At 34.3% G+C, this 26,691-nt stretch overlaps 3 protein-coding genes across 3 annotated transcripts; 1 reads left to right on the forward strand and 2 right to left on the reverse strand.

The window, feature by feature from the left end:
- The first annotated feature begins 4,552 nt into the window (after positions 1-4,552).
- On the forward strand, positions 4,553-5,491 carry LOC150069477 (olfactory receptor 5H17-like). The gene has a single exon (XM_090332865.1). It carries the CDS (start codon positions 4,562-4,564, stop codon positions 5,489-5,491), a length of 930 nt encoding a protein of 309 aa, XP_090188991.1. The 5' UTR covers positions 4,553-4,561.
- Positions 5,492-8,211: 2,720 nt separating this feature from the next.
- LOC150069478 (olfactory receptor 5H8-like) lies at positions 8,212-12,244 on the reverse strand. Its single transcript, XM_090332878.1, has 2 exons — positions 12,214-12,244; positions 8,212-9,149 (listed from the first exon to the last, which is right to left on the reverse strand). The coding sequence occupies exon 2, from the start codon at positions 9,136-9,138 to the stop codon at positions 8,212-8,214; it is 927 nt and encodes a 308-aa protein (XP_090189004.1). The 5' UTR covers positions 9,139-9,149; positions 12,214-12,244.
- Positions 12,245-16,611: 4,367 nt separating this feature from the next.
- LOC150069479 (olfactory receptor 5H2-like) lies at positions 16,612-17,550 on the reverse strand. Its single transcript, XM_090331073.1, has one exon. The coding sequence runs from the start codon at positions 17,539-17,541 to the stop codon at positions 16,612-16,614; it is 930 nt and encodes a 309-aa protein (XP_090187199.1). The 5' UTR covers positions 17,542-17,550.
- Between the last annotated feature and the right edge of the window lie 9,141 nt (positions 17,551-26,691).

The raw sequence follows: 26,691 nt of genomic DNA on the forward strand, positions 1-26,691 counted from the left end.
TATGCATATTCTTTCATTCTCTTCACTGTATTGCTTCTTGTTTCCCATGAATTGTGAATTAATTTCCGCTCTGAAATCTATCATGTGAAACTGCCCTCACTAAAGCCAAAAAGACATTTCTGATTTTATACACTCATAAATATCCATTAAATATAATTTTCCTTTTTAAATATTTGTTATTGTAGAGTTGATATACAGATAGTTATAACTTACATAAATCAGGTAATGAATAATGAGTACAAATTTTTTCTGATCCATATCTTCCCTTCCATCACTATCTCCAGGTTTTTCCCTCCCATTCCCATCCGCAAGATATCCAGTTCCTTTTCCACATAGTCTCTAGTGAGTATCACTGTTGAGTTTATTTATCCTTGTTTCAACTTTTATGTGCACTCCTTTAACCTCCAAAACACAAACAAACAAGACAAAAGGAAAGGAAAACAAAAACTGCAACAATGGCAGCTAAAAACTTTGTTTCTTTTGTCTTGGATTTGATTTCATTGAATATCATTTTATATGATCCCCTGCATTTGGCTATTTTTCCACCTCTTTTGTGTATAGCCTCCTTTGGCCTCAGTATGTGAATAACCACATTGCCATATAATTTATCATGTCTCAGTGTGTGTGTGTGTGTGTGTGTGTGTGTGTGTGTGTGTGTGTATGATTTAGTGTGTTCACTTGTAGATTTTTAGACAAATTTCAATTGTCACAAATGAGGGAAAGCAAGCAGTCTATATTTCTTTGGCTCTAGATTATTTCCCTTGGTATAATTTCTGTCTTTCCATTTTCTTATGAATCATTCCTTCTGATGAATAGAACTCTATCATGTATATATACACCATTTTCTTGACCCATTTGACCACTGAGGGACATCTGAATTGATTCTATACTTTGGCTGAGGTAAACAATACTGCAATGAATACGGTTGTGCTGGTGGCTTTACTGTGGCCTGGCTTGTGGTCAATCAGATAAATGGCAAGGAGTTGGATTACTGGATCATTAATCTTATCTGCTACTAGATATTTGGTAACATTTCCCATTTTATTTGGGGGGGATCCACTACTTTTCTTTATGTCCAAAATATTTAGGCTATTTTTGTTCCTCAAGATTTTTTTACCTGTTACAAAGCAATTTTTTTTGTTTTCCACATATTTTTATTGTAATTAATAGAAGGGTTACATTATATTCACCAGATAGAAGGTGCATTACCTCACAAACATTGATACTCTTTCTCATGTTTTGGTCACCATTTCCCTCCCCCCATCCCCGCCCCTCATCTTGTTTTCCCCCCTTACCTATCCGATTTCAAATAACTAAATATGCATATATACAATATATCAGATAACAAGGTAAAATACTGTAACAATATGAGATAACCAAGGGACAGCAACAGAGATGAGAGATAACCTAGTACATTAAGGACAACAATCACTCATTATATGGCTTTTGTTTCTATATCCTGGAGATCCTTTCATTTAGCATCATACTATATGATCTTATGTATCTAAGTTTGCTCTATTATAAATCTGCTAGGAGAGCCCAAGGTTTCTACTGATTATGACAAATGAGGGAAATCATTGAGCCTATGTCCCTTTGAGTCTGGCTTACTTCACTTAATATGATTTTTTCTAAGTCTTTCCATTTCCCTACAAATGGGGCGATGCCATTCTTTCTGACAGCAGCATAGAATTCCATTGTATATAAATACCACATCATGTTGATCATCCTCATCAACTGAGGGACATCTAGGTTGGTTCCATATCTTTGCTATGGTAAATAGTGCTGCAATGAACATTGTTGTGCTAGTGGATTTAGTATGTCCTTGTTTCTGGATGATTGGGTAAATGCCAAGTAGTGGAATTGCTGGGTCATAGGGGAGCTCTATGTTTAAAATTCTCCTGCACCCATTTGGAGGTTTCTATTTCTTCTAAATATCGTAAATGCAGTTGTCATTAGTTGCTTTAAAAAAATCAGTCAGATCACCTAGGTATGATGGTGTAGACCAAATATTTGTATTCCTTTCTTAAAAATGAACATATTAAAGCTAGGTGCTGGTGGCTCATGCTTGTAATCCTAGCTACTCAGGGCTCACATCTGAGGATCATGGTTAGAGGCCAGCCTAGGCAGAAAAGTTTGTGAAACTCTCATCTCCAATTAAATACCAAAAAGCTTGAGCTGTGGTAGAATGATAGCTCTGAGCAAAACAGCACAGAGACAGACTTGTGACACCATGTTCAGCTACAAATAGTTTTTATGTATTAAAATGTTTATAACTATCTATTTATCCATGTATCTAAGTTTTTTTGTTTTTTCTAGTTTCATATTTCTCATATCTAAAATATATCTACAGCTAAAAAAATTGAATCACTCCAAACTTAATTTCCCAAAAAACAACCATCCAATTAAAAGAAGGGCTAAAGACTTAAGAGAGTCTTCTCTGAAGAAGAAATAAGAATGGCCTATGGACACACGAAGAAATGCTCAACATCTCTGGCCATAAAATTAATTCAAATCAAAACAACTAAGATTCTACCTCACTCCAGTTAGAATGGCCATGATCAAGAAATCTAATAACAACAGATGCTGGTGGGGATGAGGCTAGGAGGGATCACTACTGCACTGTTGGTGGGAGTGCAAACTCATTCAGCCACTATGGAAAGCAGTATGACAGTTCCTCAAAATACAAAGCAATTTATACATACATTATATCTTTGTCAATGTCACCCCTTTCAACATTCTCAGTCATCCCTCTCCTACCCATGCTTTCCCTCCCTTTTCTTAATTTTGTAGGATATACACTGGCTTCTTGACTGCATTCTCTCTCATTTCTCCTCTTGATTCATCTATGCCTTTCCCCTATTTCCCCCAGCCTTTTCAAGTCCAGGCTTCCTGGTATTTTATTTTGTGGAACTTTGATGGGCTCATTTTACTCTGCTTTTTTCTCTTAATTTTTAAATTAATGATCTCTGTTACAACTGGAAATTTCTTTATTAAATAGAAATAGACTGATGCCAGACAATTCAGATTATTGGCTAGGAAAGTGAGTAAGAAAGAAACAGGCCAAGCAGATAAACAGCCCAGAGTATACTGAACCTATCTCAATTAGGGCTGCTATTTCCATTGTACCCTTCAGATGTTAAAACTTGATTCTTCCTGTTATTTTTGTGGACACACACAAAATAATTGTAGTCTAGGTAGTATTTCTTTCATAAAATCTTCACCTCAGAATCCCTTTTGTCCATGTGCTTCTATCTTTTCTCTCCAGATTCCTTAACAAGAACCAGCATGTTAAATATATGTGCAAGGAGAATGAAAATGTCCAAAACTTCTTGACCTCTTGAATAGCCGCTAATTTCTGCACTTCACAAAGAATTATAGGAGCAATTCATATGAGAAAAGGCCTCATGTATATCCCCATAACACATAGGGTCCACATTATAGGTTTTTAACATAATGTCAACATAATAGTATCCTACTTCTCCTTTCTTTCTGTATGTTTGGCTTACTCACAACCATGATTCCAGGTTTTCTAGAAACATCAAAATCTTCAGTCTATTAGGTATATTTGATGATCCTTAAATATCATATACAATGAGAAAAAAATTAATTTCCTTGTTTAAATTTTATTTCTATATTTATCTTAGTGTTTTGTAATGCTGGGGATTGAACCAAGTTCTTGTGTATATTAGGAAACCAGTTGACCTATATCAACTTTATTTTTCATGAAGGTATATTCAGTGACCAAGGTACTGTTTTTTTCTTTGTTTCTCACCTTTAAAATCTGGCTAATATAGCATGCAATCCTAATTAGAATACATTCTGAATTCATTTGACATATATCTTCTGTTACTATTTCTCTATAAATGTTATATGAATATTTAAGGACTGCAGTGATTTTCAAAGGACTAAATAGTATGGATAACTTCATACTTGATTGACTATATTTCTACAACTACAATTTGCAACTATATTCTTTACCATAGACTCTTCCAGGCTATGGATATGTCTAATTTGGTTTGGCAATACCTAAGAATGTTGCAGTCCCTGATTACATTGGTAACTTTAATAATATCTTTGATTCCACTGTTCTCTCTCTAAAGTCACTTTATTCTCTATAAATTTTAAATTTAAACTGTTTATTACATCATTATACTTATTGAAACAACACAGGTAAAACCTATTGCTTGTAGAATTAAGTGAAAATTGACATTATAATATTGGGTTCCAAAATACCATTTCTCTAGGACAGGAGCCAGGTGCAGGAAATGAAATTTCCAGGCCAGTTTAATAGATTTATATAAGTTGATCAGAAGCACACTTGGAAGTTTTCTCATTGTAACTAATTTCATTATATCCTACACATTTATTAAACTGAATTAACTTAAGTTTGTCAGTTTTTATTAAGCAAAATTATCTTCTTCTGTTATAATAGTAAGGAGTATATGATGAAAAGCATACTCACTTATTTTAACTCTGTATCCAGTTTCTAGTCTATATATCAAATTGAATATTATTTTATCTTGCTAATTTTATTTAATGTTATAGGACATCCAGTCAAGATATGGAAAAAGAAAATACAACAGTGGTGACAGAATTTGTATTCACTGGACTTATATGTCAACCACAGTGGAAGATCCCACTGTTCTTATTCTTCTTTGTGATATATCTTGTGACTGTTTTGGGAAACTTCAGTCTCATTGGTCTCATCTGGAAGGATCCTCATCTTCACATCCCTATGTATTTATGTCTTGGCAATTTAGCTTTTGTAGATACATGGTTATCATCCACAGTGACACCAAATATGCTGCTCAATTTGCTAGACAAGAACAAATTGATCTCTTTCTCTGAATGTATGATTCAGTTCTTTTCCTTTGTAGTCAGTGCAACCACAGAGTGTTTCGTTTTGGCAGTAATGGCTTATGATCGCTATGTAGCTATCTGCAAACCTTTACTTTATCCAGTAATTATGACCAACAAACTCTGTACACAACTACTAGTCTTATCATTTGTAGGTGGCTTTATTCATGCTGTAATTCATGAAAGTTTTTTATTCCGATTAGCTTTCTGTAAATTGAACAAAATATATCACTTTTATTGTGATGTTATACCATTGTTAAAGATTTCCTGCACAGATCCTTCTCTTAATTATCTTATGCTTTTTATTTTCTCTGGATCAATACAAGTATTCTCAATCATGACTATTCTTATCTCTTATACCTTTGTTCTTTTTACAATTTTAACAACAAAGTCCGAAAAAGGAATGAGAAAAGCCTTTTCCACTTGTGGAGCCCATCTCCTATCTGTGTCTTTGTACTATGGTCCCCTTCTCTTCATGTATGTGCATCCTGCCTCTTCACAAGCAGATGATCAAGATATGATCCTCTCTTTATTTTACACTGTCATAATTCCTGTTTTAAATCCAATCATCTATAGTCTGAGAAACAAGCAAGTCATAGGGTCTCTGAAAAAAATATTGAAAAGAAATGTTTAGACCTTATATTATTTTATGCTTTCTTTTTATTAAGAGAGTTGCAAAACTGACAGAAAAGCACTTGTATTGTGTCATGTAAAAAGCTGTTTTGAAATTACATTTGTTATAGGACATTATAAAACTAAGTTTTCAGCATTTAATTTATAAAAACATGTATATTCCTGATAAATGCATAAATTTTTTCATATATTTTTATTGTAATTAATAGAAGGATTACATATTTGCCAGATAGAAGGTGCATTAATTCACATACATTGATACACTTTCACATGTCTTGATCCCCATTTCCCTCCCCCCACCCCCACCCTTCATCTTGTTTTCCCCCCTTCCCTATCCAATTTCAAATAACCAAATACAAATATGTCCGATATATCAGGTTACAAAGTGAGATACTGTAACAAAATGAGATAACCAAAGGACAGCAAAAGAGATGCGAGATAACATAGTACATTAAGGACAACAATCATTCATTATATGGCTTTTGTTTCTAGATCCTAGAGGTCCTTCCATTTAGCGTCCTACTATATGGCCTTATGTATCAAGGTTGTATACTTTTTTTCTATTGATCACCTATATTTTCTATCAGAAGTTACAATTTTGAGACATGTAGCAAACTTTATACATTCTACATACAACGTGTATTTTTCTTACTTTTTATTTGTATGTCTTTTCATAGCTAAGAAAACCATTTTAATAAGAGCAAAGAGCCAAAGTCTTTTAAGGAGACAATGCCATGTCAAGTTATCATGAAATCTATAGATTATATTCTAAGCATTTACTTTGCTCCACCAAGTTAAGGTGAAATTTAATGAGAAATTTTACAATCCAAAGGCCAGAGGAAATAATCATGCTATAAATCAGATTTAAAAAAAAGGATCCTAATTCAAGGCCCAAACCAGGCAAAAACCAGACTGTAAAAGAAAATAACTAAAATAAATAGGGCCTTGCCCATGGATCAAATGATATTTTCCTTATTAATGGAAGGTCCTTCAAGCTGCATGGAGTCAAATAAAGAAATAGAACAAATTTTAAAAGATAAGAAAAAGGAGGAGGGAGGAGGAAGAGGAGGAGCAGGAGGAGGAAGGGGCAGAGGAGGAGGAGGGGGCAGAAGAGGAGGAGGAGGAGGAGGAGGAGGAGGAGGAGGAGGAGGAGGAGGAGGAGGAGGAGGAGGAGGAGGAGGAGGAGGAGGAGGGATGATTACATATGTGGTAACCTAGAACTCTGCTTGGAGATTTTGTGAATTAACAGATTCTCTTTCAGTATGTTGGATTTGAGAAATTTTTCTTACTAAAATTGTGATGTTTATGTAGTCTTGCCAAAAAAGTGAAAATTGGACGAACTAGAAAATATTATTGTAGTTTTCCTGCATGAAGAGTAACAAGAAAAAGTCAGATGTGGCCAAAGGTTGCAAAGAATTTGAGGTGTTAACCTGAAAATCTAGGAAAGTGAAAATTTCATGATGTGATAAGGACAAGTTCATGTTTTCTTTTGAGTATTAACTGTAGCACTTGTCACTAAAATTCATTCCTTAATTGGGCACATAGATTTGATATCTGAGTAGTGATATGTAACTCCTGCAATGGAAAAAAATTTTTTTAAATCTTTTAAATGTAATCTTTACCAACACAAAAGAGAATCATGGGAATTTTTGTTGAAAACTCATTAAACAATCATTTGACAACCTTTGAATTTTGCCACTGATAAGAAATATGTACAGAAAAACGAGCTTATGAAAATGGAGTCACTATAAGTATCATATGACAAATTAATGCCCATGATTGCTGTGACATTATTCTTAATAGCTGGACATGGACTAAACCTAGAGCCCATCGTCTGTACATATATATATATATATATGTATATATATGTATCACATAATCATATACATGATGAAAAGATTAATGAAGATTAATGAACATTTTAACTGAAGTCAAAAGGGCTTTTAAAACATCAGTAAAAATCTACTATACATCTACCATGCAATATGTACATATGAAGTAAGATCTTGACTCCTACCTGCATTTTTCTGACCAACCTCTGGTCCCCAAAATAGGGCAGCAAGACAGAATGATCTCACTTAACTTTTCACAGGCTCAGAGAGAATGGATGCTTATTTTCCCTTATAATGATTTAGCTTATAACTTATAAGCAACGATGTTGGGTAATGTCCTAGTGTATGCACAGGGTGCCTTCAAGGAAGAATTCAAATAATGCAATTCCTGTGATTGACAACATCAAAGTTCAACAAAATGAACACTAGGAAATGGGTTTTGAAAGATGTGAAGTAGGGTCAAGAGGAAAAGTGTAGATAAAGGATAAGAAAAGGGGGAGAATGCAGTACAGAAACCAGATAATATGGTACAAACTAAGAATAATGGAACAGGAGTTTAGGGGAGATAGATGTGAGAATGTTCAAAGTGGGAAAATAGATCAAGATGCAATTGCATTTTTTAAATGCATTGTTAAATGACACTTCCTTTACAGAACTACTTGAAGATCTTTTTTAAATGAAAAACCAATCAAACTAGAATGATTCCATGTCCCAAGCCTTCCTAGGCAACAAAACCCTATATAAACAACAACCACAATAATAGTAGCATTTAAAATTCTTAAAAGCTAAGCCCACTTAATTAAAAACTATCATTTTGCACATGACATAAAATAATTTAATTGTAATGAATTTCTATTTCGTGAGGGAAAAATGTCTTCTACTATACCATCTACACATTTCCTTTCAATTGTTTTCTCAGTGAATTTATGACTTGCTTATTTCTGAGGCTGTAGATAATTGGATTTAGCACAGGAATTATGACAGTGTAAACTAGCGAGTCTACCATGTCCTCCTTATCTCTCTGTGCAGAGGCAGGGCGCACATACATGATAAGAAGAGTGCCAAAGTGTAAAGACACAGAGAGGAGGTGGGCTCCACAGGTGGAGAAGGCTTTCTTGATGTCTTTGACTGACTTCTTTTTTAAGACTGCAAAGATAACCAATGTATAAGAGACAAGAACAGCCACAAAGCTGACTGCTTGAACTGAGCCAGCCAAAAAATACACCAGCATAAAATTAATCGAAGGATAAGTACATGAATTCTGCAGTAAAGGCAAGATGTCACAATAAAAATGATCTATTTGGGAAACACAGAAATTTAATTTGACTAAAAAATGCTGGTGAATTATGGCATGAAGAAATCCTGCTACAAATGTCAGCACAATTATCTGGACACATAGTCTATTGGTCATAATCACTGGGTAATGTAAAGGTTTGCAGATGGCTACATAGCGATCATAAGCCATTGCTGTCAGGAGAAAGCATTCTACGGATGCACTGGATGCAAAGGAAAAAAACTGTGTCAAACATTCAGAGAGAGGTGTCATCTTGTCCTTGACTAACAATGTGACTAGCAATTTGGGTGTCACGGTGGATGATATCCAAGTGTCTACAAAAGCTAAATTCCCAAGGAATAAGTACATAGGTACGTGCAGGTGAGGGTCAAGCCAGATGACGCTAATCAGACTAAGGTTCCCCACAACAGTCATGAGATATGACACCAGGAACAGCAGGAACAGGGGAATTTTCCACTCTGGTTGTTGTGTCAGTCCTATGAAAACAAACTCTGTCAATGAAGTTGCATTTTCCTTCTCCATGTCTTCACTGCTATGTCCCCTGAAGAATAAAACAATCATTAGTTTTAAGCATAATATTCTTGATGCTGTTATGAACCGAAAAGAATTGAAGTAAAACATACATTTTCATGGCAATCTCCCATTGTTATTCATTATTTTACCAAAAATGAAACTTTTGGGAATGTTCAAAGAAAAATTAAATTTCAGTTCTTTGAATATTTAGAAATAAAAATATTTAAAGAAAAATGATAATTATCTCAATTAAATTGAGTGTGACACCGGAACAATGAAGGAAAAGATCTTGTCAAGTCCAGGGCTCTACAATTTGTTGAAAGCTGTGCAAAAGACCTTTAACTTGATTTATCATACAGTAGCCATTCAGTGAATTGTTTAGGAAAAATTGTTGCACATAAACTGTCATTTACAAAATTTTTCTTCATGAAGTAGCAAACCCTTATTTGAAAAGATGCTATTAGTGATAAGAATGACAAAGAAATTAAATCAAAAGACTTCCCTGAGTAAACTGGCCACTTTTGGCTCAGGCCTGTAATCCTGGCTACTCAGAAGGCTGAATCTGAGGATCGCAATTCAAAGCAAGCTCAGGCATGAAAGTCCATGCGACTTGTCTCCAATTAACCAGAAAACTGGAAGTGGTGCTGTGGCTCAAGTGGTAGAGTGATAGCCTTGAGCTGAAGAACTAGGGGACACTTGCCAGGCCCAGAGTTCAAGTCCCATGACTAAACACAACAACAAAAAAGAATTCACTGGGTACTATCATTAGTTCTTTATGTGATATTATGGGAAAAGAGTGATTAGTGAAAGATAGTAACATGAGTTAAATAAGACTGGTATCTCAGGATCTTTGGTGGATATGTTGAAGGTGTATCTTCTGAATTTTCAGGTGGAAGGCACTTAGATAAGACTACCTTTCATTAAAATAAATATTCAGGAGTTATGATAATAAAAGGAACTTTTTTATAACACAGAAAGATGCCTATTCACCTCTATAATCCCAGCTCCTAGAAACTGATGTTTAAGCATCCCAAGTTTGAAGTACAACTTGGGTTAAAGAGTACAAACTTCTTCAAACATAATCCTTCAAAGCATAATCTAAACAGGTTATAAAGTGTGTGCAAGCCATTAATTACATTGTCAAGAGCTCCACTCTTTTGCTATTAAAAGTCTCTTAGTTACAGAGACTAAGACCCATTTAGAAAAGATACACAATTATTCACCCTTTCACATTTAGGGAATTTAATATAGTCTTGGTCAAAATAACCCACTACAGATACAGAATCTGAGGAGGAGGAAACAAAGAAAAAAGACCAATGAGAATTTTGGGATCACATTCCATGAAAGAATATTAGGCAAATGTGTTTGTTTCATCTTCAACAATGTATCTGCTCATGTAACTGAGATTTGTGAGAGTTCATCAGCATTAACAGCTGCTTTCATGCATCTTGTGTTGATAAGTGGTGGAATGGTTTTTTTATTGTTTTTCCATGTGTTAGGGTTTTTTTGTGCTCAGTGGCTGTTTTTATTTATTTTATTCTTGCCTGTTTTTCTAGATGATTTCCCCAAACTCCTTACTTTTTAGGTTAGTGTCAATATTCATTCAATAAATTCATTTCCTGCCAAGTGATCAAAGAGAGAAAACATTTTTCTGAGTCTTTGAGATTCCTTGTTAATGGATGGATGGTTGCCTCAAACACAATGTCAGAACCTAAAATTCCAAGAGAGAGCAATAGCTCACTACCTGAAAAGCCTGAGTGATTTCAGAGTGGCTAGTTTGCCTCTGATTTGCATATTTCAAACAGTTTTCCGTGTTTATAATCACTGTAATCTGTGCCGTTTGCCAAATGACCTGATTCAATGAATCCTGGTTATATTGAAAGAATATTGTAGATACGCATCCTCTTTCCAATTCTATATGTTAAAAAAGAAATGTCTTTCTTTTTAGTTAAACACTGACTTCTGATTTGCAAATCTATTGTGCTTGACTAAAGCTGTCTTAACTTATATTTTAACTTATATTTTAATTTTACCGATGCACAGAGTAACTGTAGTTGCTTTTCTCTCAATAGTTACCTTTTATCAGAAAAATATTGACTGCATTCTAAATCAGACTGCACAAATAAAGAACATGCTGTGATGGTAAAAGTATTTTAGGTTGATGTGTTTTCAGTCCCATGTAATTTTAATTCACAAAATTACTTGTAAATTCTCAATTTTTGATGGTATACAGAGATTGTTTACATCATAATGTCAGGGACAAATAAGGATATTTTCTTCATATTTCTATGTGAGAATATACGTGCATATTTAAGTGTTCTAATTTTTGTGAAGTGGGTTAGATAGCAGAAAGGTTATTAGGTGTTCATATATCATTTAAGCCTGAAGAGCTTTAGTCAAAACATGATTTTAATTAAACAGAATGTGTCTTTTTAATCAAAATCAAAAGGAAGGCATTTTATAAGAAAAGTTATGGTTGAGCCAAGTATGATGGCTCATGCCTATCATCCTAGCTACTTAGGAGGCTGAGATCTGAAGATTGTGGTTCAAATCCAGCCCTGGCACTACAAAGCTGAGTAACTCTTATCTCCAATTAATCTCTAGAAAACTGGAAGTGGGGCTGTGGCTCAAGGGTAGGTCAGTAGCCTTGAGCTGAAGAGTTCAGGGAGAGCTCCCAGGCCCAGAGTTCAAGCCTCATGACACCTCCCCAAAAGAAAAGAAAAGAAAAGTCATGGTTGAAATACTAAACTAAGCTTTAAAGTTCTGGTACGACATATCTACTTTATATGTTCATTCTACTTAGTTTGAAAGGCAATAAAATACAATTAAGAGGAACATAACAATTTTCAAGCCACCAATTTTTCTTATATGTTAGTTTTTCCTTATGAAAATAAATATAAAAGTAATTCACCAATAGTTTTCCTTTTCTACTTGTTGATTCAAATATCTTGTAAATGCAATCTTATATCACTAAAAATGAACAAAACAAGTAATTTTCTATGCAAATAAGAATAGTTTAGACTTCATTTTTCATACCTTGAAAGAAATTGTAGAGAAATTTAAAACATTAGGCTTTATGAAGAGACACTCTGTAAAAGACATAACATAGGTATGACAAAATCATAGAAATCAATTCTCACTTACCTGTACATTTCGGAGACTTCATTTCACAATCTAAAGAAAGGTTCCTTCATAGATATGTCTTCAAAATAAACTCAGCTGATTGTACGACTATTTACTCTTGCTAAAAGTCAAATAAAAATGGAATTCCCCAGGAGCCAGTGGGCTCCTTTAGGACAAAGGGAAATCATTCTACTGGGCATTGCACACTTGGACAATCTACAGAAACTTGAAATTGTCTCATAGGGATTTACAGAATTAGAATTAGTAAAAGTAAAGTCATTTCAGGCTTTTTAATAACTAATATTCAATTTTACATCTCTATTTTCCAGCACAATTGACATTTCTGATCTGCTTAGGTAAAGTTTAACTGTACATGTAAACCATGGTCTTCTGAGTGCTTCATTTTGTATAATATTGTATTGCTCTTTCAATCATAATTATAACAAGGCCAGAGATGTAATTTCTTTGTAGGAATAAATACCAGCCTAAAATTATCATAAAATTGCAGTTCAAATTCCAGACATTTACCTAATTACCTCTGCCAGTTTATGCTGAAATCTATTGTGAATATTTACTGTCTAATAGTTACGATGGAGGAGCAAAGGAACAAAGATAATAAAAATACATGGACAGTGACCTAGAATTCTGCTTCCTAAAATTCATTGTTTATACATTTCTTGGGGATCTTGTTGTTTTTTTTTTTTTTTTGCCAGTCCTGGGCTTAAGCTCAGGGCCTGAGCACTGTTCTTGGACTTTCTCAAGGCTAGAGCTCTACCACTTGAGCCTCAGAACCACTTCCGGCTTTTTTCTATGTATGTGGTACCAAGAAATTGAACCCGGGTCTTTGTGCATGCTAGGCAAGCACTCTACGACTAGGCCAAACTCCCGGCCTGATCTTGCTCTTTCTTAATTGATGATATGTGTAGCCATTTTCCAGGTTCAACTTTCAGTTAAGAGTCTCCCACATTAGGGGAAACAGAAGTCATTTCTGGGATTTGTTTGGAAAGGGAGAAGCAGAGAGGATGAAGATCAAGTAAGGATGAGAATCATTGTAGGAAATACACCACAGGACTCCAGGTCTAGGTCAGACACTTCATTGTGAATCACATAAAGGAGAAAAATGTGTATGGCTTTTTAATGAAGTAGCAATCTATTTAGATTTCCACAGAGGATTGACAGTCAAACTTGTAAAGATAAATTCCTGTATGAGTACAACATACTGAGAGTTTAAAAAACACACAAGTGAGTAGATTGCACAGGTAATATCAATAGGAATGTGCATGAAATCTCAGTGTTGAGAGGGGTGAATCTCTACCTTGGTAACTTTTTATTCATGAACATTGTAAGAAACTAATAATCAAAGAAACTACTCATGGAAAATGTAAACAAGTGCTTACTTTCCCAGAAACTGCATGAACACTTGGACATTATACTATTAGATCATTCAAAATATACTTAAAGCTTCTCTTTCCTATTATACCTTCCCAAAGTTAGATGCTTTCACAATATGTCAATTTTTAAAACCAACCAGAAGTAAAGATCAATTCCTTTGTATTGCTTAACTTTGAGTTTAATTGCTAAACATTCTGAATTAGAAGAAATTTTCAGATTCCTAAAAATACAGACATATGACACAACTGTTGGTGTGAGTGTACACTCATTTAACCACTATGGAAAGCAGTATGGTGGTTCCTCAAAAGACTAAACATAGAGCTCCCCTTATGACCCCAGCAATCCCATTCCTTGGCATTTACCCAAATGTGCAGAAACAAGGAAATACTAAAGCCACTAGCACAATGATGTTCATTGCAGCACTATTTACCATAGCAAAGATATGGAACCAACCCAGATTCCCCTCAGAAGATGATTGGATCAACAAGATGTGGTACTCATACAGAATGGAATTCTATGCTGCCCTCAGAAATAATGACATCTCCCCATTTGTAAGGAAATGGAAAGACTTGGAAAAAAGCATATTAAGTGAAGTAAGACAGACCCAAAGGAACATAGGCTCAATGGTTTCCCTCATTTGTAATATTTGGTACACACCAGGGACTCTCCTAACCGAGGATTACAATAGCTCAAAACCTTGATACATAAGGTCATATAGGATGAGACTAAATGAAGGGATCTCTAGGATGTGGAAACAAGCGATTTATCTTGTGTGATTGTTGTTCTTAATGTACTGTTATTTCTCTTCTTTTTTGTTGCCCTTATGGTTAATCTCATATTAACTGTATCTGACTTTGTTACCTGGTATATTGTATATATGTTTATTTATTTGAAATAGGAAAGGGAAGGGGGAAAACAAGACAATTGGGAGGGGTTGGGGAAGAGAAATGAGGACAAAAACCTGAGAAGTGTTATCAATGTGCGAGAAGTAACGCACCTACAACCTGGCGAAAGTAATTGCAACCCCTCTATACATTATCCAGACAATAAAAATAAAAATTTTTTAAAATAAAAAAATATGTTTCTATGACATGCAAACCCTTAGCTTAATTTTGACTAAGTTCTAAATACTAAGTCCCAGTGATTGTAATTTGAGATTCCCTCCTTGAACACTTGTTTGTTAAACTTGTCATTTAAAACATGATGAAGCCATATAATGAATGATTGTTGTTCTTAAGGTACTATGTTATCTCTCATCACTTTTGCTGCCCCTTGGTTATCTCGTATTGTTACAGTATCTCACTTTGTTACCTGATATATTGGATATATTTGTATTTGGTTATTTGAAATTGGATAGGGAACGGGGGAAAACAAGATGAGCAGTGGGGGTGGGGAGGAGGGAAATGGGGACCAAGACATGTGAAAGGGTATCAATGTATGGGAATTAATGCACCATCTATCTGGTGAATATCACATAACCCTTCTATTAATTACAATAAAAATATATGAAAAAAATATATAGACATATGGCTAGCATGCATGAAGACCCGGGTTTGATTCTTCAGTACCATACACATCAAAAAGGTCGGAAGTGGTGCTGTGGCTTAAGTTGTAGAGCGCTAGCCTTGATGAAGCCCAAGGACAGTGCTCAGGTCCTGAGTTCAAACCTTAGGATTGGCAAAAATAATATTACTAGGAAGTAACAGTAAATTACTTAGTGAATAGACAGTCATAAAAATTGAATTTGACAAGTTAATGCAATACTAATATTCTGAAAAGAATTTGTTTAGTATATAGAATGCATGTACTTCATAGTATGACTCTAGTAAGTGTTAACAGTAAGGTTGTAGAGAGTTGAATTAGAGTTATCTATTACTTAACAGACAAAGAAAAAAAAGGCAAGAAAGGAGCTTTTATTTGGCATTGATAAATCTTTTCAGTAAAATCTCTTCACATTTTTCTTCATTGTTTATTTGCTCCATACTGGACAAAAATAAAAGAAAGAGTTCATCGGACACCCTGTCTAAAAAACCTAGCACTGAAGAATTTCTCACAGGTGAGGCTTATTTTCATGCCTCTGACAGGCACTCATGAGTACTATGACATATATTCTAATAGATTCTGAGATGCTTCTGACTTCCTACTCACACTGATATATTTTAATTTCTAGAAGAGTGGATCACGTTCTTCCTCATCTGCCACTTCTCTTCTCTACGTGCATGCAAACGTAGTTTTTGTTTCTGAACTAATATCTCACATTGCATGTATAATAAAAATAATAAAGCAGCAAAGGCCTCAAAGACTCAAAGACATTGTAAACACTCTCACATCCTTCCTCTCTCTCTCTCTCTCCCTCTCTCTCTCTCTCTCTCTCTCTCTCTCTCTCTCTCTCTCTCTCTCTCTCTCTCTCCCTCTCTCTCTCTCTCTCGCTCTCTCCATTTCCCTACAGCTACGTATTGGATAGGGTATCGTCAGAATTTGGCCATGCCATCACTATGTCATTTTTATTGATATTGCATTCCAAAAACTATTATTTCTATTTGAATTTTTACTAACAAGTTCACTTGTTAGTTACAAGAAAATATGAAAAAGCTAGTTGAATTTCTAAAACATTCATCTAGGCAGTGAACAAAAATCTGCCAAGAAGATACACCAAATGTGGTAAAACTCCATCCTACACAAAACTTCCAACTGTAAAATGAATCCTATACTTCAGTAAGTTTTAAGGAAACATGCATAAGCAAATTAAATTCTGAGTATTTTCTAATTTATCACAGCAATATTTTGGGGATCTTATTAGGTACAATCAACATATGTTGTTAAATAGCGTAAAGTGTTAGTTTATTTTGAATTGAACAAAGATTTAAAAATTCTAAGGGCAAAAGGCTTTGGAAATTTTCAAAACATGCCCAACTAACTGCAAATAGTTTATGAATATTTCTGTTAAACAGAGAAAATATATTCATTTCAGACCGAAGAATTTTTCTTTAATGTTTTTCTCAAGGACTCTAGGACTTGCTTGTTTCTCAGGCTGTAGATCACCGGGTTTAGCACAGGGATTAGGACTGTGTAAAACAGAGAGTCCACCATGTCTGGGTCTCCTGCTTGCTGAGACGTAGGAAGCACATACATGATGAACAGGGTTCCATAGTACAAAGACACTGAGAGGAGGTGGGCGCCACAGGTGGAGAAGGCTTTCCGCACACTCTTCATAGACTTCGCTTGTAAAATGGTGAATAGCACCAGTGTGTAAGATGTAATAACCGTGCCAATGGTAACTAGCTGAATTAAGCCAGCCCAAATAAATACCATTAGATAATTGATAGAAACATTAGAACAGGAAATCTTAAGCAATGCCATAATATCACAATAAAATTGCTGTATTCTGTTGGAATTACAGAAGACTAATCTGAATAGTAAAACCTCATGAATTAAAGCATGAATAAATCCACCTATATAGGACAAAACTATTAGGCAGATGCATCGTGTATTAGTCACAATCACTGGATAAAGCAAAGGACTGCAGATAGCCACATAGCGATCATAAGCCATTGCTGCCAAGAGAAAACATTCTGCAGTTACCCAGATGACGAAGGAGAAAAACTGTGTCATGCATTGAGAATAAGATATGGTCCTGCTCTCATGTCTGAAGTCCACCAGCATCTTTGGGGTCACCGAGGATGATAGGCAAGTGTCCACAAAGGCTAAATTCCCAAGGAAAATGTACATGGGGATGTGGAGGTGAGGGTTCTTCCAGATGAGAGCGATCAGACCCAAGTTCCACACAATGGTGAGCAGGTAGATTACCAAGAAAACTAGAAACAGGGGGAGCCACAGCTCTTGACGGTGTGTAAGTCCGCTGAGAACAAATTCTGTCAGAAACGTTGAGTTTTCCATTTCTGTGATGCCCAAGAAGGTCTTCTGAAACAGAATCACACACATGGAAATGATCAGCCACTAGGACTGTAAAGTGAATACTGATGAATGAACCATGTCATCAGAGTTATGCTTCTTTATTTCTCTTACTATTTCTTTTTTCTTTAAGTGGTTGTACAAAGGAGTTGCCATTCAAGAGAGCAGTTTATCAAAAGACAGGTGATCTGCAGTCACATACCCAGGCTTACACAGTCATTTAGTGACAGAACTTGGTAATTTCCGCTCATTCCTGTCCTCAAGTCTTTACTCTCTCCCTTTTTGTGCTTTTTACATTGAGGAAACACAGAGGATACTGGTCAGATGCTATGAAGCAAAACAAGAAAATGCAAGTGCTGTTTCATGACAGATGCTTTCAATTTATGAAAATAAACATATGCTTAAGTTTGCAAATGTAGGTAAGTATACATTTAGTAAAATAAGTAAATGCTCAAAAGTATGTTTATTTTCATAAATGTATGAAACTTACGCACATTTTCAAACATAAACATAATTCACATTTGCTAAGGATGCCTAGGACTGTACATTCAGTTGTTGAAGGTTTAGATCACTGCTTCTTCTCTGCAGTAAAGGTTATCAGACTTAATGGGGGAGAGGCTCTGGGAAAAAATAAGCTACCAACCAGTTTAGTCATTCACTCAGTTCTGCATAGTGCCTCTGTACAGTAGCATCTAGAAAAGTGCAACTGGCTTTCCTCCACAGAAACCGTGGGATAAGGGGCCAACTAATTCAGCAATTATACTCACTAGACACTTTGTTGGAAATGATACACACAAATCAGGGAGGACGAAGGAGTTGGGAGGGAATAAACTGGGAGAAAATGAGGGAAGGAGTGACATTGTTCACAAAGACATGTATTCATTATCTGACTATGTAAACTGTAACTCCTCTGTAGATTACCTTTAAAAGAAAAAATATTTAAGTGTGAAAAAAGAGCAGTTTATGACAAACGTCACCTCTTTTTTTCCCAGTCTTCAGACTTGAACACAGGGCCTGAGCTATGTCTTTGGGCTTTTCCTTCTCAAGGCTTGCACTCTACCACTTGAGCCACAACACCATTTCTGACTTTATCTACATATGTGGTACAGAGGAATCAAACCCAGGTCTTCGTGCATGCTAGGCAAGCACTCTCCCACTAAGCCAAACTCCCAGCCCTGAATATTGCCTCTTTTAACATTTTTAACCACCCTACTGACCCCATCCCTTCCTTTTTAACTGCTCTTAACTGTGCACTTATTAGAGTAGCATTTTCTCTCATTTTCTTCAAGGAATTACATCAATTTTTGGAAATAGGAAATTTGAAATTAATGCATTCAACTGAGTTGCAAAAGGTGGTTAATCAGTGAACATTTTCATAGTGCTCCCTCAATGATCAAATACGTGTAGAGTGTCATTCTATGGATGGCAAGCCATTCATACTGCTGAGGAGGATAAAGAAATAGATTCTAAATCTTTCAGAATTCAGAGTCACAAAGACATAGCCACACGTTCACTGTAGTCCATAGTTTTCAGTAAATAGCAAGATTTTCTGGGTGAATAGAAAGATATTGGAAAATTAAGATTGAGCCCTTACATGATCTGATTTGAGTAGTTTGTAGTGTAATATTCTCTGAACATCTAGGAGGTCCAATTATGAATCATACCTAAACTGAAGAGAACACAAAAATTAAAAAAAATCACTTGAAAACTGTTAAGTTTTATAAAAGATACTATTAGTTGCTAAGCTTGGTCTGTTACATGGCCAGTATTCAACCCATGGTGACTGCATAGTTTCAGGAAGAGGATGTGATTGTAGATTTGTCTACTCAAACCACCAATTGAAAATGGAGTGATATAATCAATCTTACACCCACATCTAGCATCTGCAAAGCTACTGAGTGACACTCAGCTACCTTGTATTCCCCCTCCTCCATTTTTCAATCACTCTTCAGAATCTTTTTTTTTTGTCTCTGCAGCAGAAGATGTGTTGTCTATGCAGAGATTTTAATTGGCATTGGCTCTAACATAGAAGGAGAGAAATCATCTAGCTAAAGCGGCAGAAGGCAGCAGGAGATGGAAGATGAGCCTTGAAACACACACTCATAGTAGTATCAAGGAATGATACTCCGAATGACAAATGACAGTATCAAGGGTGAAAATACATGTCCAAGGAAGCAAAATGATAAAGAGATAAATCTGCAGTTCTGAAAAAAATAAAGAATGAAGATAGATTAGTGAGAGGAGGATTTAGTAGCTATTTGCCACCTCTGTTGGGGGCACTTTCTTTTAAGGAATAGAACTAAGGTCAGTGGAAAAGAGATGTGACAAGGAAGCAAATGTCACATGAATGACACAGGCACTCCAGGAAATGGAGAGGATTTGCAACTCATACATTCATTTAGTTTTTTTTTTCCCTTCTATTAAGCATTTGAAACTTTTTTCAAAAAAAAAAAAAGAAGAAGAAGAGGAGGCTTATAAGAGAGAAAGAAGATGACCATACAGAAATGGAGAGTGAAATTCTGGTGAGTAGTTAAAAAATGCAATGCAGAGTATGAGGAAAGAGGAAAATAAAAAATAATTCAATGGATGGCTACTGCAACTGGGGAAAATGTGTGAAGAGGTGACACTGTTTAGAAAGAAATGCATTCAACACTGACTTATGAAACTATAAAGCCTCTGTACATAACCTTTAAAATGAAATTTTTTTAAATACAGTTTTTTGTTGTTCAGAGAATACTACAGCACAAACTTCTCAAATCAAATAAGATCGGAAGCAAACCAAAGAAATGAGAGAAATGGAAAATCAGAAATATCTGGCAATAAAAATAATTAGAAAACTAAAGAAATCTGTGAGTATATTTATATTAACAATGGCCATTGCATTGAGTGCTATTGGAAATTATAGGTATCTTTCATTTGTGAGTCAAGATTATTTTCTCATGAAATTTGTGTATGATTTTTTAATTTTCTCTAATTTCTATGTATGGCAACATTATACAAAAGTTTTTTTAGATATTTGCATCATCTTATGTTTCAACAATTAGTATTAATGTCTCAAGATGTATTCATGTCTCAAGAATTCTTGGTGGTTTTGAGAACCATTCCTTACTACTAGGTTATTTTTAAAGCTGAGTAACAAGACTTAAAGAGTAGATTTGGGCATAGATAACATAACAAATACTTCTCTTTACTATATAAAATTTTGTAAGTCGTATAAGGAATGAGTGAATTTGAACTCAATTCAAAATACCAAAATGATGGGTGGGGGATGTGGGGGGGGAGGGAAATGGGTACCAAGATATGTGAAAGGGTATCAATGTACGTGAATTAATGCACCTTCTATCATGTAACCCTTTTACTAATTACAATAAAAAATGCAAAAAAAATTAATACTCCTCATTTGTGGGTTCTTTTCAAATACTGGATCCTGCCCAGGAAAGATAATATATATGCATATATACACATATATACACATTGTATTGTGCATATATTTTATTACACATATATGCATACATACACAAGCATGTGGGTATAAGTTCAAGTCATATACATATATATACATATGCAAAGAAGAATAGTACTCTAAAAATTACTCAGTGAAATTTACATGTTAAATGCTTAATTCAATATTTTTATGTTGATAGCTATATATCTTTTAAATGGAGTAGTTATTATGTCTGTATTCAATTTTATGCATATTTTGAATACAATATATGTACATACATACATATACATTCAAAAGAATAATAGTAACATCTAGGAGAAAGATATAGATAGGTTAATGTTTAATTTACATACTTTTAAGTTTGGATTACAAATTGCAATTACCCAAATGCATTTTCATTGACACAACAATTATAAATGTTTCTTATATAACTATTATAATGGTGTAAATCTGGAAACATAGCTTTGAATCTCTGTTGTTAAAGATCACTAGAATGTAGCAAAACATCACAGATGGGATAATGAATTCACAGATTGTTTTTTCTGGAATCAACAGCTTATAGTTTTTTTGGTATCCATACTTTAGACTAAAATGTGCTTATTCAATTCTTTTTTCCCTACAATCCTGAATAATTTTCATATTCTGTAAACCAAATCTAAAATTATCACAAGGTGAGAAAAATTGGAAACATAAAAAGATTTCATGAATAATATTAAGTATTATAAAAATTATTTTTCTTACCAATATCTTCTAAAACTTATTCAGACTCATTGAAATTATCAGGCTTTCTAGAACAAAAAAAAATGAAAATGCTAAAACGCAAGTGTTACTGCCATTCTAGTCTCAAATCTTTCCACACTGATTCATGGTGAAGGCTTCACTTGCCAATCCAGAAAAATATTGCTTTTATAAATTTCTTTAAATACAGTTGTAAAACAATTGAGTACCTCTGGGTTTTTGCAAGCACTAGAAAGCACAGGAAACAACAACAAAAAAATCCCATAAGAAAATCCTTCAGGTAAATGGGAAGATGTGGATATTGTTGCCATGGATCTATTTGCAAAATCCAAGGCATCCCACAGGGCATTACAATTTATAAAATACTGGATATCGAAAAGACTGAATTAGTTTTGACAACCGAAATTACACTGGGGTGCATGGTTCAATCACAAGTGTCATTTTTGACAAGTTTATGAAAACCTCAGCTTTTCCATGTATATGTTTATACATTATGTATTATGCATACTTATTAACCAACCATTCCATATTTATTTTATTTACATGTACATTATCTCTAAGTAATTGGAGAAAAGGGATATTATTTGCAATGCCCACTGATTAGTTCAATGTATGTTAATCAATATTATGCAGGCCCACCAACTCTACCCACCCCATCAATGGAAAGTGCATTATATATTTTGTGATTAAAGTTGGGCTGAGCTGAATTTTTGTAATATTCCCAAGTGAGTATATTTATACATATAAATCTATATGTATATTTTACATTATGTAAATATACTATGGACATACATAGTATAGATATATCTGTGTGTATGTATATACATACATACTGTATGTATATACACAATGAGTAGATATTGAGTGATCTCTACCATGAAATGTAATATATTTTATTATATATATTATATATATTTATATATTATATATAAACATAAAATAAATATATGTTTATATATAATATAAGCAATTATATGAAAGTAATATATGTGTAAATAAAAATAGTTATATATATAATGTATACACATATATACCTACACATAAGCAACACATATGAAAGTAATGTATAGAATGAAACTGTAGAGATAATATTTTTTCATATATTTTTATTGTAATTAATAGAAGGGTTACATTATATTCATCAGATAGAAGGTGTGTTGCTTCACAAACATTGATACATTTTCTCATGTCTTGGACCCCATTTCCCTCCCCCCACCCCCACCCCTCATCTTGTTTTCCCCCCATCCCTACCCTATTTCAAATATCCAAATAAACATATATACAATATATTATATAACAAGCTAAAATATTGTAACAATATGAGATAATCAAGGGACAGCAAAAGAGATGAGAGATAACATAGTACATTAAGAACAACAATCACTCATTATATTGATTTTGTTTCTATATCCTGGAGGTCCTTTCAATTAGAAAAAATCATATTAGGAGAAGTAAGCAAGACTCAAAGGAACATAGGTTCAATGGTTTCCCTCACTTGTCATAATCAGTAGAAACCTTTCGCTCTCCTAGCAGAGATTTACAATAGAGCAAATCCTAGATACGTAAGGCCATATAGCATGCCACTAATTGAGACATCATATTTTTTTTTGCCAGTCCTGGTCTTGAGCTCAGGGCCTGAGCACTGTCCTTGGACTTTCTCAAGGCTAGAGTTCTACCACTTGATCCTCAGCACCACTTCCGGCTTTTTTCTATGTATGTGGTACCGAGGAATCGAACCCAGGTCTTAATGCATGCTAAGCAAGCACTTTAACCACTAGGCCAAACTCCCGGCCCCAAGAGACATCATATTTTATACTAATAATTTACTAAAAACAACATAAATAACAAAAGTATTTTAACAAAAAAACGTTTAAAGAGAAAAACTGGAAATATCTTTCCAAAAATACTGACGAAAAGTCGCCATATACATGAGAGAATATATTGGTAACTTTAGTCATATCAAATTACAAATTAAAATCATAATGTGATATTATATTATCCAGTAAGAATTTTAAACTTAGCCAAAATAAATACATAAATAAATAGAACAAATGCTAATTAAGGTGGCAAAAAGGAGGGATAATTAGGCACCGGTGATGAGAATTTAAATTAGTATATTCATTCTAGGAAAAAAAATTATATGCTTCTTTTATTAAAAACTGGAAATTAATAATAGAACTATTACGGAACCTATAACCCTTTCTCTGGGTATACCAAAGTGCATTTTTAACAATATATAGAGAAAACACTTACATGCCCATATTTGTAAAAAGTCAGTATAGAATCCACCTGTATGTTCATCTGTAAATTAATGGATAAAGAAAATGCGATATACAAACACAATTGAACACTATGCAGTATTAATGAAAAAAAGACATTTACTTCAACGTTTATACACCTTATGACCAGTGTATAAAATAATAGAGGTTAATAACAGAGGAGCAAATGCCTCACAGAATAATAGATGGAATTTAAAAAATGGATGCCATAGAAGTTGACACTACTTGACCAAGGGAGACTAAGGGAAAGAAGAGGGGTAAATACTGACACCACTTATTTCTTCAGAAGAATAGATGATTCTATATTCTATAACAGTTCAGGATGAATACATGGATACTAGTGATTTCATATCTCAAAATACTAGGAAAACAAAAAAAAGTGTGAGTTCTTTTCATAAAAAAAGAATGAATAGGGAAAAACATGACAAACGTTGGGTGCTAGTGGATCACACTTGTACCTCTCAGGAGTCTGAGATCTGAGAATTGCAGTTCAAAGCCAGTCTTGGCACAAATTGTCCCTGATACTCTTATCTCCAATTAACCACCAGAAAACCATTGTGGCTCAAGTGGTAGAGTGCTAGCCTTGAGCTGAAGAGCTCAGGGATAGTATCCAGGCCCAGAGTTCAAGCCAACTACCAAAAAAATAGATGAAAAGCAATACAAGTTAATCACTAGATGTATATATGAATCTAAATGTCATATTTGCTATTCAAGCACATGTATATAAAAATTAGCAATATGATAATGAGGACATGTTTTAAAATGTAAAAGAAATTCTTGTCCTAAAGTGGCAAAAGTATAGAGAAACTTATATTTTGTGACTTGCCTTGAGAAATATCCCTTCAAAGCTAAAAGGTTGATTCAAAAGTCAAAAGTTTAATAAAGGTTCAGAAACACAATAAAAGAAAGAAAGGTTGAACAAAGGGGACTGCATTACTGCACAGCTGCTGTATGGAAAAGGACATAGCTAGCAAGATAAATGCAATGCAAATAGAATGGGATATTTTCACCAGCCATACAACAGACAAGGGCGTCCTGTCTAAAATATAGCTACAGCCCAAAATATTGATTGCATCTCTCAAAAACAAATCCTCAAAGAAACAACCATCCCATTAAAAGGTGGGCTACAGACTTGAAGAGAGACTTCTCTGAAGAGGAAGTAAGAATGAAGAAATGCTCGACATTTCTGGCCATGAAATAAACGCAAATCAAAACAACTCTGAGGTTCAACCTCACTCCAATTAGAATGGCCCCTATTATCAAGAAATCTAATAACAGATGCTCGTGGGGATGTGGCCAGAAGGATCAATACTACAATGTTGGTGGGAGTGTAAACTCATTCATCCACTATGGAAAGCAGTATGATGTTTCCTCAAAAGACTAAACATATGACAAATGAGGTTTGTCATAATCAGTAGAAACCTTGGGCTCTCCTACCAGAGATTTACAATAGAACAAAACCTAGATACATAAGGCAATGCAGTATGACACTAAATGAAAGTAGATCCAGAGTATAGAAACAAAAGCCATATAATGAGTGATTGTTGTCCTTAATGTACTATGTTATCTCTCATCTCTTTTTCTGTCCCTTGGTTATCTCATATTGTTACAGTATTTCACCTTGTTATCTGATATATTGTATATATCTTTATTTGGATATTTGAAATAGGAAAGGGAAGGGGGGAAAAACAAGATGGGGGGGAGGAGGAGGGAAATGGGGACCAAGACATGAGAAAGGGTATCAACATTTGTGAAGTAATGCACCTCCTATCTGGTGAACATAATGTAACCCTTCTATTAATCGCAATAAAACATATGAAAAAATAAAAATTAAATATAGCCAAACTGTTCTATATTAAGTTCAAGAGGACAAACAAGTGTCCATGGTCTGTTCAGTCTAGATTCATCTTGCAAATAAACCACATATTAATGCTTATGTATATTACATATTGTAAACAAAGCTCATCTGTTGTGTTCCAATAAATAATTAAAAATGAACACAAAATAATTTCTTACATTGGAAAATTTGGCACATGAGTCTCTGCAGTGCCATTAAACTTACTAAGAAATCCAGATTTAATGACTCAATCTCTACTCAATAATGTTGCTTTTCTCCAGGATATGACTCACCACTACTTATATGCTTTTAACGACGTCCAAATCAATATTTCCTCATTTCCTCATGAATATTTAGCTCATTTCCTCTGGTTAGTGTTTGAAGGAGAAAAAAAGAGTAAGGTAGAAAAGCCTATAAATATATCAAAACTTATTGTTTGTATTGTATTTTATTGTCAGGATAATGTATATAGGGGTTACAGTTATCTTGGTCAGATAGAGGGTACATTACTTCTCAAACCTGGATACCTCTTCTCATGTTTTTCTTCTTCTTCTTTTGTGGCTTCATTTTTTTCTTTATTAACGTTGATTTTTACATCATATTTTAAATGACAGGTTTAACAAACAAGTGTTCAAGAAGGGAATCTCTATTTACAATCACTGGAACTTAGTATTTAGAACTTAATCAAAATTAGACTAAGGGTTTGTATGTCATAGAAACATATTAATTTTAGAATATAAAATATTATGTCTATAGAGTCATGGGTTTTTATGTCTATATACTTATGTTTATATTTCCATTACCATGTCCATAGCATTGGGTATGCAGATATTGAG

Source organism: Megascapheus bottae, chromosome 1 (assembly GCF_031878675.1).
Source record: "Megascapheus bottae isolate mThoBot1 chromosome 1, mThoBot2.hap1, whole genome shotgun sequence".
Lineage (NCBI taxonomy): Eukaryota > Metazoa > Chordata > Mammalia > Rodentia > Geomyidae > Megascapheus > Megascapheus bottae.